This window comes from Ipomoea triloba, chromosome 7 (assembly GCF_003576645.1).
Source record: "Ipomoea triloba cultivar NCNSP0323 chromosome 7, ASM357664v1".
NCBI lineage: Eukaryota > Viridiplantae > Streptophyta > Magnoliopsida > Solanales > Convolvulaceae > Ipomoea > Ipomoea triloba.
In genome coordinates this window covers 16,312,136-16,329,965 of record NC_044922.1, presented here as the reverse complement: position 1 = coordinate 16,329,965, position 17,830 = coordinate 16,312,136, and the positions used below count along the sequence as shown (strand labels likewise).

Sequence of the window (17,830 nt, the reverse complement as noted above, 5' to 3'; positions counted from 1 at the left end):
ACAGTATATGGTCATTGTTGATTGGTGGATCCCATAGTCTTCTAACATTTGTTTCATCCACAATAGTTGTGTACAGCAACTTCCGGCAGCGATATATTCAGCCTCTGTTGTTGATAGGGATATTGAGCTCTGTTTTTTGCTTAACCAAGACACCAAATTTGTTCCCAGTAGGAAGCATCCTCCTGATGTGCTTTTTCTATCATCCATATTTCCCGCCCAGTCTGCACCGCAGTATGTAGATAGGTGTTGGTTTGTGTCAAAAGAATACCATATACCTAGATCAATGGTCCCTTTTACATATTTGATGACTCTTTTTACAGCTTTTAGATGTGTTTCCATGGGATTGGCTTGATATCTGGCACTTATCCCTACCCCAAAACTTAAATCTGGTCTGCTCGCTGTTAAATAGAGTAGGCCCCCTATCATGCTTCGATACAGAGTCTGTTCCACCTTCTTCCCTCCTATCATGCTTCGATACAGAGTCTGTTCCACCTTCTTCCCTTCTGGATCTTTAGAGATCCTCTTCTGTTCCACCTTCTTCCCTTCTGGATCTTTAGAGATCCTCTCTTGTTCCACCTTCTTCCCTTCTGGATCTTTAGAGATCCTCTCTATTGTTGGAACAGGTGTTCTAATAACTTTGCTTTCATTCAATCCGAATCTTTTGACAAGATTTCTTGCATATTTGCTTTGTGAGACAAAGATTCCATTTTCTAATTGCTTAACCTGTAACCCCAGAAAGTAGCTTAGTTCACCAACCATACTCATCTCAAATTCTCCTTCCATATCTGTAATGAATTGGTTCTTGTAACAGCTTTGTGTTGATCCAAAAACTATATCGTCAACGTAGATTTGTGCAATCATGATATCTTTCTTATGAGTTTTTACAAATAGTGTCTTGTCTACACTCCCTCTTTGGTAACCTTTATTCAGCAAGAATTGGGTTAATCGCTCATACCAAGCTCGTGGAGCTTGCTTTAAACCATATAGTGCTTTCTTGAGCTTGTAGACATGTTCAGGATGATATGGATCTTCAAAACCTTTTGGTTGGGCTACATAGACTTCTTCTTTTAGGTACCCATTCAGAAATGCGTTTTTTACATCCATTTGATACAGTTTTATTTTTAGGATGCATGCTACGGCTATTAGAAGCCGTATGGACTCAATTCTAGCTACTGGTGCAAAAGTTTCTTCAAAGTCTGTTCCTTCGACTTGTGTGTAGCCTTGGGCTACTAGTCTGGCTTTGTTCCTTACTATGTTTCCTTGTTCATCTGTTTTGTTTTTATAGACCCATTTTGTTCCGATGATGTTGACATCTTGTGGTTTGGTGACTAATTCCCATACCCCATTTCTTTCAAACTATTGTAATTCCTCCTGCATGGCTTCTATCCAAAATTCATCTAACAATGCTTCATTGGTGTTCTTTGGTTCGATTTTTGATGTATAGCAAAGATCTCCTTCAGACATCTTGAGGTAGTCTCTCTTTTTCCCTCTAGTCCTTATTCCATCTTCTAGATCTCCAATGATATTTTCGAGGGGGTGATTTTTCTGAGTCTTTGATTTTGGTATGAGAGGCTGTTTTTTAGTTTCTTCATCCTCATCTTCTGATTTGGTCTCTGTTTCTGTTTTTTCTGTAGGGGTACTCATTGATGGTGGAACTGTTGTTTCAACAATTTCTGAGTAATCATCATTATCAGTGTTTTCTTCTAAATATTCATCGCTGATGGTTACATTTATGGATTCCATCACACTGTTTGTCCTGAGATTAAACACACGAAAGGCCTGACTGTTTGATGAGTATCCTAGGAAGATTCCTTGGTCACCTTTGATGTCGAATTTTCCTAAGGATTCTCTGTCTCTTAGTATGTAGCAGTTGCTACCAAATACATGTGTGTGTTTTAGATTTGGTGTCTTACCTTTCCAAATTTGGTAGGGTGTCATGTTTGTTTCTTTCCGTATGTATACTCGATTTATCAAGTAACATGCGGTGTTTACAGCCTCTGCCCAAAACTTTGGTGATATTCTTTTGTGATTTAGTAGGACCCTTGCCATTTCTTGTATGGTTCGATTTTTCCGCTCAACTACCCCATTCTGTTGCGGTGTTTTGGGAGCCGAGAATTCGTGATGGATTCCATTCTCGTCACAATATGTTTTGAATTGTGAGTTTTCAAATTCTCTTCCATGATCACTTCTTAACCGAATGATTTTTCCCACTTTTTGATCCTTTTCATTTTGTATTTTGTTGATGAGGATTTTGAAGGCGTTGAATGTTTCTGATTTGTCTCTGAGGAAGTTTACCCATGTATATCGTGAGAAATCATCAACGGTTACATGAACATACCGTTTTCCTCCTATGCTTTCTGTTTGAGTGGGTCCAAAGAGGTCCATATGGAGAAGTTCCATAATTCTTGAAGTGTGAATTACTGGTCTTCTTTTGTGGCTACTTCTTGTCATTTTGTTTTCAAGACATGCATCACATTTTCTATTTTCATCAATGTCCAGTTTTGGAACACCTCGGTATGCTCCCTTTTTTAGTCCCTTTTTCATATCATGAAAATTTATATGCCCCATACGTTGATGCCACAGAAGTGTTTGATTGATAGTGACTTGGTTGCAGGTTAAATGGCTATCACATGTGTAGCATTTATCCAAGGACCTTTTTCCCATCATGACGCATTCATGTCCTTGGTTGTATACTTTGCAATTTTCCTTTGAGAATTCTACCCTTAGTTCATCTTCACACAGCTGACTTATACTGATAAGGTTTGCTTTTAAGCCTTGTACCAGGAAGACTCTTGGTAATCTGGGGAGACCATGGACATTTAGTGTTCCGCTAGCAATGATTTGCCCCCTTTCTCCATCTCCAAAGATTACATGTCCTTCACTTTTGTAATGGATGTCCTCTAGATTGTTTGGGTTTCCAGTCATGTGTCTTGAACATCCACTGTCAAAGTACCAAACACTTGTTTCTTTGCTGATTTTTGAAGTATAAGTTGTGACTGGTGTTTGATTTTTTCTGACCCAGACTCTTTGGGTTGGTTTTTGTTCTTGCTTTACCCAGATTCTGTTATGGAGATCATTTTGTCTTTTGTAATAGTGTGCCTTGATGTGTCCCAATCTATGACAGTAGTAACATCTGATTCTTCTACGGTGTTGAAAGTGATGTTGTAATACTTCTCTGTTTTCAACTGCAGAATCTTTCCTTGTTGCTAAGTTTGGTTGTTCTGCATTTTCAGTCAGTCTTTTTATTTCCTGTAGCAACTTGTCTTCCTCTTTTAGTGATTTCATTAACTTTTCTTGGGTTTCTTTGTGAAAAAGTATTTCCTTTTCCTTTTCACTTTTAAGAAAGTGATTTTCTTGCATGAGATTTAAGTTTACTTTGATGATTTCTTCCCACTTGGCGTGCATCTGTGTATAGGAGTTTAATAGATCTTGCATGTCCTCCTTTGATTCACCATCGCCTTCATGATTTGTGAAAAAGGCCACAAAATTTGTGTTGTTTTCTTCTTCACTATCTGAGTCATCACTCAAGGTTGTTACATATGTTTTGTTCTTCTTCCTTAGGTAATTTGGACATTCTGACTGAATATGTCCATATCCCTTGCATTCATAGCACTGTATTCCATCTAGGTTTGGATTCCCTTTCTTCTTGGGATTGACGGATTGGTTTTGTGCAAATGATAGACTCCCTTGATTATTTGAGAAACTCTTGTTCTTATTTTTGAATTTGTTAAATTTCTTGAGAACTCTGTTGAAGTTTTTTGTCAACAAAGCAATAGATTCTTCCATTTTTTCAGTATCTTCATCTGAGTTGGTGTCTTGTTTTGATTGAAGGGCTATTCCTTTGCCATTAGGCTTTTTGTTTTGCAGCATCTCAAGCTCATATGTTTTAAGGTTTCCCATTAGATCACTTAACTTGCAGGTATTGAGATCTTTGCTTTCTTGAATAGTTGTTACTTTCATCATAAATCTTTCTGGTAATGATCGCAACACCTTTTTTACTAACCTGTTTTCAGGAATGGGTTCTCCTAAGTTATTGGCTTCCCCAGCAATTTCTAGTATTCTTCCATTAAATTGTGTGATATCTTCTTCTTCCTCCATCTTCAGATTTTCAAACTGAGTTTGGACCATTTGTAGTTTTGATTGTTTGACTGTCGAGTTTCCTTCATGATGATCACACAATATATCCCATGCTGTTTTTGCTACATTTGTGGCAGCGATCAGTTTGAATGTTTCTTCACTTACGACTCCGTAGATAGCATTCATAGCTTTTGAGTTATAGTCGAACTCCTTGAGCTCTTCTTCGCTCCAATCAGCACGACCTTTTGCTTTGTTATTGTCATCAAGGGGATGTTTCCATTCGTTTTCAACAGCCCTCCATACTCTTTCTCCTTGGGCTAATATGTAGATTTTCATTCTAGCTTTCCAATAAGAGTAGTTTGAACCACTTAGGGCTGGTGGTCTGTTGTTTGATAGTCCTTCCCTAGGGAACTCCATTAGGATCCTGCTAATAACTTAAGCAGTTTGGCTCTGATACCAATTGAAAAATGTAATGCGCAGCACACAGGGATGTTAAAACAACAGTTGTAACACAAGAGACTGATAACGCAGTTTGGGAAAAACCCTAGTCTACGAGGCACTTCTTAATTTGAGAATTTGCCTAAATTCACTAAAAGCTTAATATTCAAAGTACATAGTTTTGGGACCAGACATTACACAATAGATTGATCTTCTCCTATCTAATCTATTGTAACCTAAACACATGTACTACTTTCTAGGGGAATTTAGAATTCTCTCAAACACTCTAATACCTCACAAGATTAACTAGGGAATCCGTGAATGGTGTAATGGTGAAAAGTCCTTTAAATAGCCAACTAATCAGAACCAAAACAGTATTTGTGTTATTCCTAGTTTGTTTGGGATTTGATTTCTAATCTTGGTGTACTCCATTTCTGACTTGAATTGAATTTCTTTTTGCCAAACAATTGTGATCAACCTTTTGATTCAACATAACTATTAGCCGATGGTCCGCCCTAATCAATTTTGTTGAATAAAAAAATGTTTCTACTCTTGTTCAAAAAACCCTTTGAGGTCGCGTCGTGTCCTCGAACTCATTGGAATTAAGCATCCTCGTTCAAAAAAAAAAAGGCTCGCACACTCTATTCCCTTAGAGCCGGCACATGATCCGATCTTGCTAGCTACTTGACAAAAGGGTTTTCTTGGTCAAGCTTAAGGCTTGGTTACGAAAACGCTATCCTCGGCCCTAAGGGATGGTACGAGACCTGACCTCGCTCACTACCCTACGGAAGAGCTGACCTTTGACCGAGCCTACGGTCGGCCAAAGTAAGCTATGAGTGCACTAAGGGTTGGTCCGGCCTGACCTCGCTCACTACCCTATAGAAGAGCTGACATTTGATCGAGTCTACGGCCGACCGAAGTAAGCTATGAGCGCGCGCGCACACACAAAAAAAAAAACAAAACAAAAACAAAAACAAAACAAAACAAAACAAAAAATAAAAAAAAAAATAAAAAAAATAAAATAGGCCGAGGCCACCCTCGGCCTCTCCCACGGCTGAGGCCACCCTCGGCCTTGGTAGTCGAAGCAATCCTCGGTCCATGGCAGCCGAGACACCCTCGGCCTTGGTGGCCAAGACCACAAGGTCTTGGCGAGCATATTGATCTTTATACTTATTATTCTTTATCATTTCAAACCCAACCAAACAATATATCAGAAGCAATATTCCCAATAATTTATTTTAAACAACCAAACAATGCAATCAATCTTCTTGATAATTTCTTTTCCATGAAATTTTAATTCCTTTTATCTTCAAATATTTTTCACAAACCAAAAGGGGCATAAAGAAATTAGAAAAATGAAAAAGTAAAAACTTTTTTTTTGAGTTTGCCCCCAGCCCCATGCTTAAGGTACGAGATGCTGAACTACCACGCCAACCATGTTGGTTAGTAAAAAAAAAAAATTGATTGTTTAGTTTGTGAGCCAAACTGGACTAAAATTTTTTACTATTTGACACAACCGATTTTAACACCATCCAGAAGAAAGGAAAGAGACAATCGAGAGTGAGAGGTATTCGAAAAATATCTTTTGAATAAAAATCACAAAACACATTTTTTCACCAAAATGAATATTTTGTTTTCCCTTTAACTAGAACATGCATTTTTTGTTGACATCATTTTCCTTAGCAAAGCACCAAAAAATCTAAAAAATGACTTTCAAAAATTATTTTCCTAATTTTCAATTTTCAATTTTCTAAACAAACCTTTAAATTCTGATTTTTTTTTAAAGAGCATTATGTGTGTAGTATAACATGTGTCTCATACTTCAAATAAAGCATCCATTTGTTAGTCTGTCCAAAATTATGCAGCAGAAAAATCAATGGAGTATCAACCTCACTTTTTTATTTTATATATGAGATAATATCTTATCAAGTCTCACACTTATGTCGTTGAATTACAAGGTTCTTTGTAAGTACCGATGTCACTTTGAACTAGCTAGGGACTGTGTTATGCTACCCACCATGTCCAATGCCACGCACGGCTGATCCACTGGAACCTGTAACACAAACAAAAAGAAAGAACAAAGGTCACAGGATGTCCGAGTGATCTAAGGCGCCTCGAGCAAACACAAAGGTTTAAGCCGGATGAATATTATTACATTAATAAGCCTTAATCATGACTATGATCATAATTCATAAATTTTGCAGTGCAAACAGTCTACTTACAAAGTGACCAGCTCCAAGAATCCAGTAGAAATGTAGGTTTCTGTATGACTTGGTGAAACCCCTTGTAGTTTTGTCATTCCCACAATATAGTGGACTTCTCTCCAAGCTCAAGAATGTTTTCAGCCCTTCCCACCTGCAAATATATATGTAATTAAAATATTACTCCGTATTATTATTATTATTATTATTAACATCTAATATCCCCGCCACTGTAATTAAGACTAATCTGGATTCAGCTCAGGTCGTGCCCACAGAAGAGAAAAAACCAAAACAATGCAAAGCAATTAAGACTAATCTGGATTCAACTCGAGTCGTGCCCATAGAAGAGAAAGAACCAAAATAATTAAGCAAACCAATTTATGAACAGTCATCTTACTTGAGCTTTTGGATCCAAGCTTCTGTTCCCTTTGTGGCACAGATGACATCAAGCTACAGCCACCATTTCCAAGGCATGTCAACATATATTGTACGTACGAAACTTCTGAAGTGTCGATCGAAATTGATTTTTTTTCATAGGGTATAACCATGTATGCTATTCGGGTTGTATCGGGTACTTGGGAACAAGAGTTCGGTACAACTCCCGAAAGCATATAGGGTTGTATTTGGTGCCAATCGGCATTATAGATTTTCCCATGTTTTTTCACTGATTAGTTTGAAGTTTCGTACGCATTCTATGTAAAAAAGCCATGGATCGGAGCCTTACCTGTCCAGAGTATATAGTCACATTCACTCCTTTAGCCAATAATTCATCAACCTATAAAAAAAATGAGGCAATAAGTCGCGATTACAATTGAAACCACAAAAAAAAAAAAAAAAAAAATACGGAGCAACCATCTTGTTACTTGTAATTTAATTTTGTTTTTGAAGTGGAGACAGGAAAAGAAAAGAAAGCATTTTCTTGATGCATAAAAGACAAAACCGAGTAAACTAATAATACGGTGGGTTTCTAAATCTGTAGATTCAGATGGAAGCAACAAGTCTTAACCTCGAAGATAAAGCAATGTCCACTACTTACCTTGAAAGAAAGGTAGCAATAAAAAACGTTTCTTCAAGAACTGGCGAAAATTATGTGCAATCATACCTCATTGATCCTTGGTTTCATGAAGTCCCCATACATATTTTCAAAAACAAGACCAGATTCCTCGCCCCAACTGCAAAAGCACAATCTTTAGTCCTCGTATTGCATATAAAAAGGATTGGGATAAAATGTCTAAAAAGAGAAACGAAAAAGGAGTAACCTACAGAACATTTTCTGGGATGATTCCTAACTTCTTTCGGATAGGACCATTCATCAGTTTGCTAAGATCAGCATCGCTACCTAGAGAAGAACTCCGGGATTGTAGGTATCTCGAGTATCGTTTCAACGCCAATGCTTGGGATAGCTCAGAAGCAGCGACGGATAGAGGATCCATATCGGCATCCAACATAAAGTTGTAGAAATCCTGCATAATATAATGTGTAAACGAATTTTGACGATTAAGGTGGATTTTAAAAACTTAAAACCCGTACAAAATGGATATGTACCACTGAGTTACTGCTAGCACTTATTGCGTTTTCAAGGTCACCCCATAAATCAGTTGCTTCTTCGAACTCACCCGCTTCAAGCTTCTGCTTAATTTTCAAAGCTAGACTGTGTTCCGCTTGTTAGAGAATTGACAACTGAGACTTCTAAAGTTCGATAAAAGTTCTGAACAAAAAAATAACAATCCGATACGGACCTGTTTGATTGTTGGAAGCCATTTTCATCCAGCCTCGAAACATCTTTCAGAAGAGGTCCCCAAGAAAACTGCAGCATTGATACTAAGCAATCAAGAATAGCTCAAAAAGAAAATGTTAATATCCTAAGAAATTAAATGTCGGTGTTCTTCAATTTAATTAATTTGCATACCACAAAATCTTCCGGTGAGATCCAACTATCACCCAATGCGACTCCTATAATAACACAAAACCATTTGCATTAATGTCACGGGATAACCCTATGATAACTATTGGCAAGTTTGTACTTAACTAACTCGAAATACTAAGTAGATATTTTCTTTATTACCGCCAAGTTTGAGCTTCAATCTCCCTGCCTCGATGGCTTCCAGAGCGGATAATCCAAGAGTAACTGCAAATTTTCCTCCATAGGACTCTGCAACTATGTACAACGGACTTTTCTGTAAACTCTCGTTACTATTAAACACTTCTATCAACAATGTAGTCAAATCAGTTGCAGCCTCCCAATCAGTCTTTACAAATTGCTTAGTATCCTCCACATAACTGTATCCAGTTCCAACCGGGCAATCCTATATCGAATCAAAGAAGGGAAAAATAACACTATGCAGACGAACCAAAGAGATTAAAATAAACTTGTTCGTTTCCAATTCTAGCTACAAGAATTTCATGAATGTAAGACACTTACCACAAAGAGGAGATCAGCTTTGTTCAACCATGTTGAATTTCTAGGCTTCAAGTTAATATCCAGGGGGCCAACTTCCTCGAAATTTCCAATTCCAACTCCTGAAGCCCCCTATTCACATTCAAATTCTTGCCCCTCAAAACACATTCACAAAGAGAATATCCTATAATTAAATGTAATGGCAAAATCTCCTATAAGACCGTCTCGCAGATTCTCATTCGTGACACATATTAGATTTTTCATAAGTATTACAGTTCCCTTCATAAGTATTACAATTTTTCCTCATAAATAACTCACAACCCTTAATATTATATTTTGATTTTAAAGTATTACATTTCCCATCAAAAGTATCATATTTTTCTTCATAAAAATTATACTTTCTCTCACAAGTAACAATCAATCAATTTATATTATACTTTTTCTCATTAAGGAACTGTTCAAGCCCTAAAGATTAGCTTTTGATTTAAAATTATTACATTTTTCCTTATAAATAGCAAACAATTTATTCCCGATATTAACATTTTCTAGCATAAATATTACATTTTCATCAAATTCCCGATATTACATTTTTTCAGTATAAGTATTACATTTTCATCTTGATCCGACCCGTGAGACAGTATCACAGGAAACCTACCCAAATGTAGATAAATTGTAGGTACAAAACTTATATACTGGCTAACATTCAATCCAACAATGACATTATTCTAAGGCTCTTAGTTTAATTTCCCAGAAATTGGATGCTATTTAGGACAGAACTTACAGGTCCACCCTGCAACCAGAGAATAATTGGCCATGGCTGGTTTGGATCTTCAGCTCTGGATGGGCTTCTGTAATACCACCAGAACATATGAGCTTCTGTTTCCATACACAAATCCCAACATCAGCATACAAAATAAGCCAAAAATAAAGATTTCAGCATAAAATTTCCAACCAAAAAGGGGAGAAGAAGGCATTTTACTTGGTCTGACTTCAACATATCCCCAAGCTTCTGATCCATCTTGGGCTCTTAAAGCAATGGCATTCCCAGTTGTTCCATGAAAGACCAAGAAACAGAGAACCACAGAAGCAATCAGAAGATTAAACTTTTCCATCTCAATGGCCTAAAAGGCTTCAACTTTGGGAGCTCAGAGTTCAAAGCTGTGCGCCAAACATCAAAATAAAGAAAATTACAATTAGAATGGCACTCTCAGAACTCAGAAGAGCTTTCTTTTTCTGCCTCTAAAGTGAATAATTAGCCACTAAACAATATAAGCGGACAAGCAAGTTACACACAAACCGAGGAAGTTTCCCAATTTACCATAAATTCACAAAGATGCCCTGATTTTTATGAAAATTCACAAAAAAAAATTGCCATCATTATAATTGACAGTCATTAATTTTTTGTATTTAATTATTATGTGAACTTATAATAGAGTTCATCAATTCATGTACGATGAATTAAAATTTAACAGAAAAAAATTAAGGCAAAAATACAACATCAAGAAATGAACATTTAAGTAGTGATTTTAGTGTTAAAAAAATATTTTACTTATCATAAGAGTTTCTCTTTGTTTTTTTATAGAAAAAAATGAAAATAATAACTCATTAATCAATTTTCGTTGTGAAGTAGCATATTACTATATTAGTAATAGCTTACAAGTAACAAGTGAATTCCATTTGTTAAAATTAATCAATTACCAATTTCTTTTTACCAACTAAAATAGATGAAAAGTGAAAACTAGCAAAAATTTCAACTTTTCTAAATACAATGCTGAGGTGGTTAGAAAAATTCATTACCTTAAAAAATATTAAATTTTAAACCACCAAATTCTAACAATTTTCCTGGGTTACTTAAATTTTTTATTGTCATTTCAACTTTTGAAATTTTTGCTTCCCCTATATAGCGAAGAAAGACAAGATGAGAGATGAGAGATGAAAGATGAAAGATGAAAGATGAAAGAGGAGATGAGACTTAGAGAAGGGAAAAAATGAAGGGAAAGAGAAAGATACTTAGAGGGCGTTTAATAATCACAAAAGTTTAAATTGTTTAAGGAATTTAAGAGGTGAGAAAATTATTTCTGTGTTTGGTGCAATTTTTTTCCTGACCTACTGAGAATCTGGTAAGTTTATTCAATTACATATTTATCATTTTTGATGCACGCTGCCATGTTAAAAATCTCATATATAGCAAGAATATATTAGAGATTTTAAAAATTTTCATGGAAAAGTTTAAACGAATCAAACGTGTTAATTAATTTTTTAGGTTATTTAATTGTTATGTTTTTAGGATAACACAAAGCATGCTAATTAATTTTCTCAGTAAAGTTACTCATATCAAATATAGTCCTTGGAAACATTTTTTCAAAAATTTAATTGATGAGAAAGTATCAAACGCCCTCATAGAGAAGGTGGGGGAATGAAGGAAAATAGCTAAGAGGAAGGAGAAGAGTAAAACCATTGTTAAAATTTGTATTTGTGCTACTTTTTCACATGCGCGAATGAAATAATGTCTAATGATTATTTGTATATGAATGCAATATAATATAAGAAATATTGATTATAATTGTCACTAAAATACTTTGTAAATACTTGTCCTCAATTGGGTTATTGGTTGTAGCATTAGTAACAACAATGACTTTGCAGGTAGTCCAAATACTTGGGAGTGTAACTTTGAACCACTAGACTAGAAAGTATAGAGTTAGTATGAAAAAAGTGTAGAAGTGTGAGTTTGATAAATGAATTTCAAATATTTATATTTGACAGATAAAAGTGCACAAAATATTTAATATGAAATAGTCTATAAAGGGGTTTTTGCCTTTTTGTTTCAAACTCAACCAAACAATCAAATCAATATTCAATTAATTTATTTTCCACCAACCAAACAATAGAATCAATCTTCCTTGTAATTTGTTTTTTTTTAATAGAATTTCAATGCCATTCCTCCTCAAATATTTTCGCGAACCAAACGAGTTGTCAAAGTTTGGATCGAAGACACCCCTTAAGTTTTTCAACGACATTTGTTAGTGGTCAATATAATGTTATTGACCACTTTTGATGAGTAACCCGTAATAGCCTTGAATGATTTTTTGAATCTCTATAGTGGTCAAAAGGGCTAACTATTTCTAACTAAGAATCTGATGTTTTAAACTATTTTTTATGATAAAACATCCCAAAATATACGATAGGGTAATTTAGTTTCATTATGTCCTTTGTGATTTTTTTTGAATATTGGTACTACCTACTATGTATAATAATTTTTTAAAAAATTAATAAAAGAAGATATTTTCACATAGTTCCATTTTAGAAAAGTGAGTAGTGACTAGTGAGGGATCAAACTGTAATTTACCAACCAAGCTGAGAATAATCGGTCGCCATCTTTAATGAATAGTGAATACCAACTTCCTTCAAGCATTTCCCTTCCATTGGATTCATGTGTACTAAAGACCAACACGGATAAAATATTTTTTAAAAAATTATTTAAATTTAAAAAAAAAAAGAAAAAAAAAAGAAGAAACATCGATTATGGTGATGAGAAAAACTTGTAGTCACTATCCGAGAGTGTACACCGACAAACTCCGTCTTATGACTCTAGCTAACAAAGGATTACAAGGAATTAAACTAGCATAATGTTGGAACTAAAGAATACCAATAAATCATTCCCTTTTATCTTGCAGCATTTGAATATTGTATTAAAAAAAATAGAGATTTTTTAAAATGTAAACTGGACCGTTTAAATAAATTTCGAAGCACAATTCATGCATGCATGGGCCACATTAGTCGACATTGAAGCCTAAGTAGTTTATGACATTAACAAACTTTTCATTTATGAGCCCAATCCAATGTGAATATGGGTATAAAAAAGGATGATATCGTCATTACACTGACAATTGAGTTGAGTATAAAAAAGGGGAATTTTTACAATGAATGGATTACAAAGTATAAATGAATCGAGTTAAGGTTCTGTTTAGAAACTAGGAAAATAACTTCTGAAAAATGTTTTTTGGAAAACGAGTCATTTTCCAGTAAACATTTTCCTTTCGTGTTTGGTTGCATTTCAGAAAATTGTCTTGGTGTGTTTAGTTCATTTTTGAAAAAAATGAGTAAAATTGTATAATTAAACATTTTAATTATTTTGTTTAGAATATAAAAATATTTATAATAATATTAAATATAATTTTATTTATTAAATTATTTTTTAAAAAGTCGTCGGTTTCCGGCGGAAACTAGACCTATGGTTTCCTTCGTAAACCTTATTGTGAATGCGACGGAAAATGACCATATTTTCCTCATTCAACGAAAAATGTTTTCCGTAAACTAGATTTTTCAAGTACATCCAAACACTTTCAAACACAACTTAAATGTACATGAAAGTGTTAGAATGCAAGTTGACACTACATGAGCTAGCTAGATGAGTAGTGAAGACATCCCTTTTTAAGAAATTAACTATCTTCACTACAATATATACCACATTATAATGAATGCCAATAGTCCAAGGGAGTGTCGCTCAATGAAAAAAGCTCGTGGAATTGTCTGTCTATCTTGGTGACCACGGCATTAAATTCTTTTGGGTCCAATTCACTAGTATGGTTGTATGTAATTAACAATTCATGAGTCAAGTTGATACTTCTTGGAATGGGCATCCACCTCTTAGGCTGAGTCCCCACACACACACACACATATTTATTGTGGATCACGGATAAATGCTCATTTTTAGTATACTAAATGCTTATTTTTAGATAGTATATTTAAAAGTGAATCTTTAATGCATTAAAAATGAACATTAAAAATCATTCAATGTATTAAAAATAAACATTTGGTATACTAAAAATGAGTCTTATGCAGTAGCTAATTCACTTTACAAGATGGACGTACGATAGTTCACGGTATAACGATTGATGAGTTGATGACCAAGCTAGGCCTACTTCACAAGTGAGCTAGTTTGGCCACAAATATTTACCTATGAATTGAATATAATTAGACACCATTTGAGAGAATGGGTGTGTGTAGGAGCAAGTGAGAAGCATATCTTAATCATCGATATGGGAAGATCAATGCAGGCCCGACCCTAAGGGCGCGTGGGCAAGCTTAGCGCCATGCCCCGGGCACAATACTAGAAGGGGCCCTTAGTATTCACAAAAAGAAAAGTATGATTTTTAATACATAAATAAAGATTCAAATTAATAAACTCATGAATTTTAAAGTTGTTATTAAATATTGTTTATGCAACTTGACTATCATAACCAGTTGAAACAATAATTGAATTAATACATGTATGAAAAATATTGAATAAGTTTATAATTAAATTTCATATAGAATCTCAATGCTTGAAGGGGAAATAGTCCAAGGTTAGTCTATTATGTTTTTATTATTTTTTTAAATAAGGTTTTAAAATATTTTATATGTTGAAAAAAATATAATAAACTCATGACTTCAAAGTTATTATCCTTTAATTCTTTTCAATTAACCAACACAGTCTTCATAATGGCGTGTGTGTCTGAGTGCGTAATCGGTGAAGAATTCATATTTTATATATGTTAATTAACTTCATATTTAAGAGTTCTTGTTTTAGCCTATAAAATGATAACTCGAGATCAATAACTCTGAAGCAATGGGAAAAGAGAAAAGACTATGTGACAATTTCATAAATATCTTAAACTTTAAAGTACACCACGCACAATTACAAAGTGCACTAAATAAAAACTACAAAATGCATATGGTGATTCGTAGATGTGTACTCAACATCCATGATTCTAAAAGTTCATCTGGTGATAAGTAAAAGTGCATTTTACTTTCACAAATCACTGGATGCACTTTGCAATTTTATTCGGCACACTTTAAAGTTTAAGATATTTATCAAAACGATATTGCATTTTCCTTTAATTTTCTTTAAAGCCGTTGGTCATTCTTAAATTAAAAATTGTGATGAGTTTTCAGTTTTATCTTGAGCTAGCGCTAGTTTTTATTTATTTCATAAATAAATATATATATATATATATATATATATATATATAAACAAACAAACATTTTATTTTCTAATACATAAATAAATAAATATTCATGTTGGAAAATATTTAATTTCGAAATTGCACCAACAATGATGTATGAACTAAAAAACGAGGCGTGCGTCTCACATAGCTAGAATCGCTATCATCAGAGTGTTTAGAATTAGTGACAAATTAGAGTACTTATTTACCTATTAGTCATCTTAATTAAGTAAGTATATAAGTATACAACAAAATTAATTTTTTCGGAGATTCCAAAATTACTCTCAACCACTTAAAACCGCTACTCAGATGCCCAATTTTTCTAACAACTCTATCAATGTATACCTACATAAACGGAAGTTGTCCACATAAGTATTATTAGAAGGAGACGATGAAGATATTGAGCTGTCTTAGGATCATAAGAAAACCACATTGGATTCTTAACAAAATATCTAATAATGGACAAATGTTAAAATCCCCTCTCTCTCTAACACACACACACTCTCTCTCTCTCTATCCACTCTCTCTTGGACTTGTTTTTCTCGCCATAAATACATGCATGCATGATATGATGGAGACGTAGAACAGTGTTGATTGAAGCAATAATTAAATAAATATAAATCGTCCTATGATGGGCAAGGAGCCATATACTACAAACTTAGTGTTTGAAAATTGCAAAGTTTTTGCCATGTGTGTCCAAATCAGAAAGAGAGAGCATAAAATGGATGTCCCCTTGGAATTTATATTACAAAGTCTTCAATGGTATCCTATGCGATTATATGTATACCGACAAGACATTCCCCGAGGTATGGTCGTCTATGAGACTTATACAACAACATCAACACGCCGATTTAATTTTATTGGATTATATTTCGATTTGCGAAACAAGATGATAAGGTCTATAAAATAATATTTATAAATAATTAAGTTTAATTATATTTATTGATGATTACAACCCCTATATCTAAAATTATCAAATTTTCAGCAAAATAAAAAGAAAAAAAAAAACATCAACTTAGACCTTCATATTTTATAGCTCTTCAAAAGCACTAAAATGTTCCAGTTAGTATGGTCATGAACTACTCCTGGCGTAACATAACTCAACTAATTGACTAATCCAAAATAAGTTGATAGCATAGTTTTGATAGCAACCGCTTGATGCATTCTAGAATTAATCTCATTTACTAAGTTTTTAGGACAAGAGTGGTGGATGAGAGCTCTCGAGATTAGAGTACAATCTTTTTCAATATGATTATGTATTGACAATATGATGTATTTTGACTTTCTGATCTTTTACTAAAGATATGAATCAATGATTAAAAGAACTAAGGGTATGTTTGGTTCATGAGTTTACACACTAGGAATGAGAATTAAAATCATAGTTAGTGTTTGATTGATAACTTTTTAAGACACAGCAATGGGATTTGATTACCCCTTCAATTAAAAATCTCATTCCCTAATTAAAAAGGGTATCATTTTATCTTATCGGTAATCTAATTTTTAAGTTTGGATTAGTACTTAGATTTTTGTTTTTAATTTTTTTTGTTCATACTGATGTTTTGGATGTCATTATATTAAGACTAATTGCCTTGATTTTTTTGTTTTTTTGTTAATTTTGTATTTTAAAACCTTTATTTCCATTATAGGGTCATAAACAACCAAACATGTAATCATTCCAATTCCATCAAGAGGTATGATGATCGTCCACAACCTCGTGGGAATGTTGCTGTTGACGGAGATAACCAGCACGTGTATCTGATGGGTGGTACCCTGATACGAGAGCGTCATCCCATGCAACGCCAAATGAGACCATGCTGACCCAATCTGAGACATATACAGGTGGTGACGTTCTCAAGGTCGGCAATGGCGCAGGTTTGGCAGTCTTGAAAATCGGCCATGCAGTTATTCCATCCGAGTCAAAACATCTGTCTATGTCTAACATATTATGTGTCCCTAAATTATCGTTGCCTCTTCTTTCTGTATTTAGATTCACAAACGAAAACAACGTCTTTTTTGAATTTCATAACAACTGTTTTCTTGTGAAGGATTCCAAAACACGGGCAGTTCTGCTTAGAGGGTCAACAGTTGGCGGTCTTTACAAGTTGTCTATTCCCCGGTCGCATTTTGCGTTCGTTTCTGCTCGAGCCTCCTCAATAATCTGGCATCAAAGACTCGGGAATCCGCACAGTCAAGTTTTGAGTCGTGTACTCCGACAATGTCCCGTTAGTTCTAGTAATAACTCTCATATTTGTACAGCGTGCTAACTTGGCAAATCGGCACACTTTCCTTTAGATAGGGTTACTAATAATAGTCACAATGTTTTAGACTTATTGTACACGGACATTTGGGGTCCGTCACCAGTCATTTCTTCTATCGGTTCCCGGTATTTTGTACTTTTTGTAGACGATTACTCTCGCTACTGCTGGTTTTATCCCTTACGGTTAAAATCAGATATTTATAAAATTTTTGATTCTTTTCCTGCTGGGCTGTTACTATTCATATACTTTTTTATTCTTACTCTCGCTACTTTTTGTACTTTTTGTAGACGATTACTCTCGCTACTGCTGGGCTAACTATGCTGAGTACTCCACCTTGGGGAATCTGTCCTGTTACTATTCCTGGGCCGGCTCCAATGGCGCCCACATCTTTACCCTTGAATCAGGACACACCTCCGCTGGAGATACAGGCTCCCTCTAAGGCCCAATCTGCCCTCGGATCATAATCGGTCTACA

General features: G+C 34.7%; 1 protein-coding gene across 1 annotated transcript; it reads right to left on the bottom strand.

Moving 5' to 3' along the window:
- Positions 1-6,392: 6,392 nt before the first annotated feature.
- LOC116024655 (serine carboxypeptidase-like 51) lies at positions 6,393-10,363 on the bottom strand. The gene is made up of 13 exons (XM_031265608.1): positions 10,094-10,363; positions 9,896-9,990; positions 9,139-9,246; positions 8,782-9,022; positions 8,626-8,669; positions 8,456-8,523; positions 8,262-8,367; positions 7,980-8,179; positions 7,819-7,888; positions 7,441-7,491; positions 7,114-7,166; positions 6,738-6,870; positions 6,393-6,568 (listed from the first exon to the last, which is right to left on the bottom strand). The coding sequence occupies exons 1-13, from the start codon at positions 10,224-10,226 to the stop codon at positions 6,494-6,496; spliced, it is 1,377 nt and encodes a 458-aa protein (XP_031121468.1). The 5' UTR covers positions 10,227-10,363; the 3' UTR covers positions 6,393-6,493.
- Positions 10,364-17,830: the final 7,467 nt, after the last annotated feature.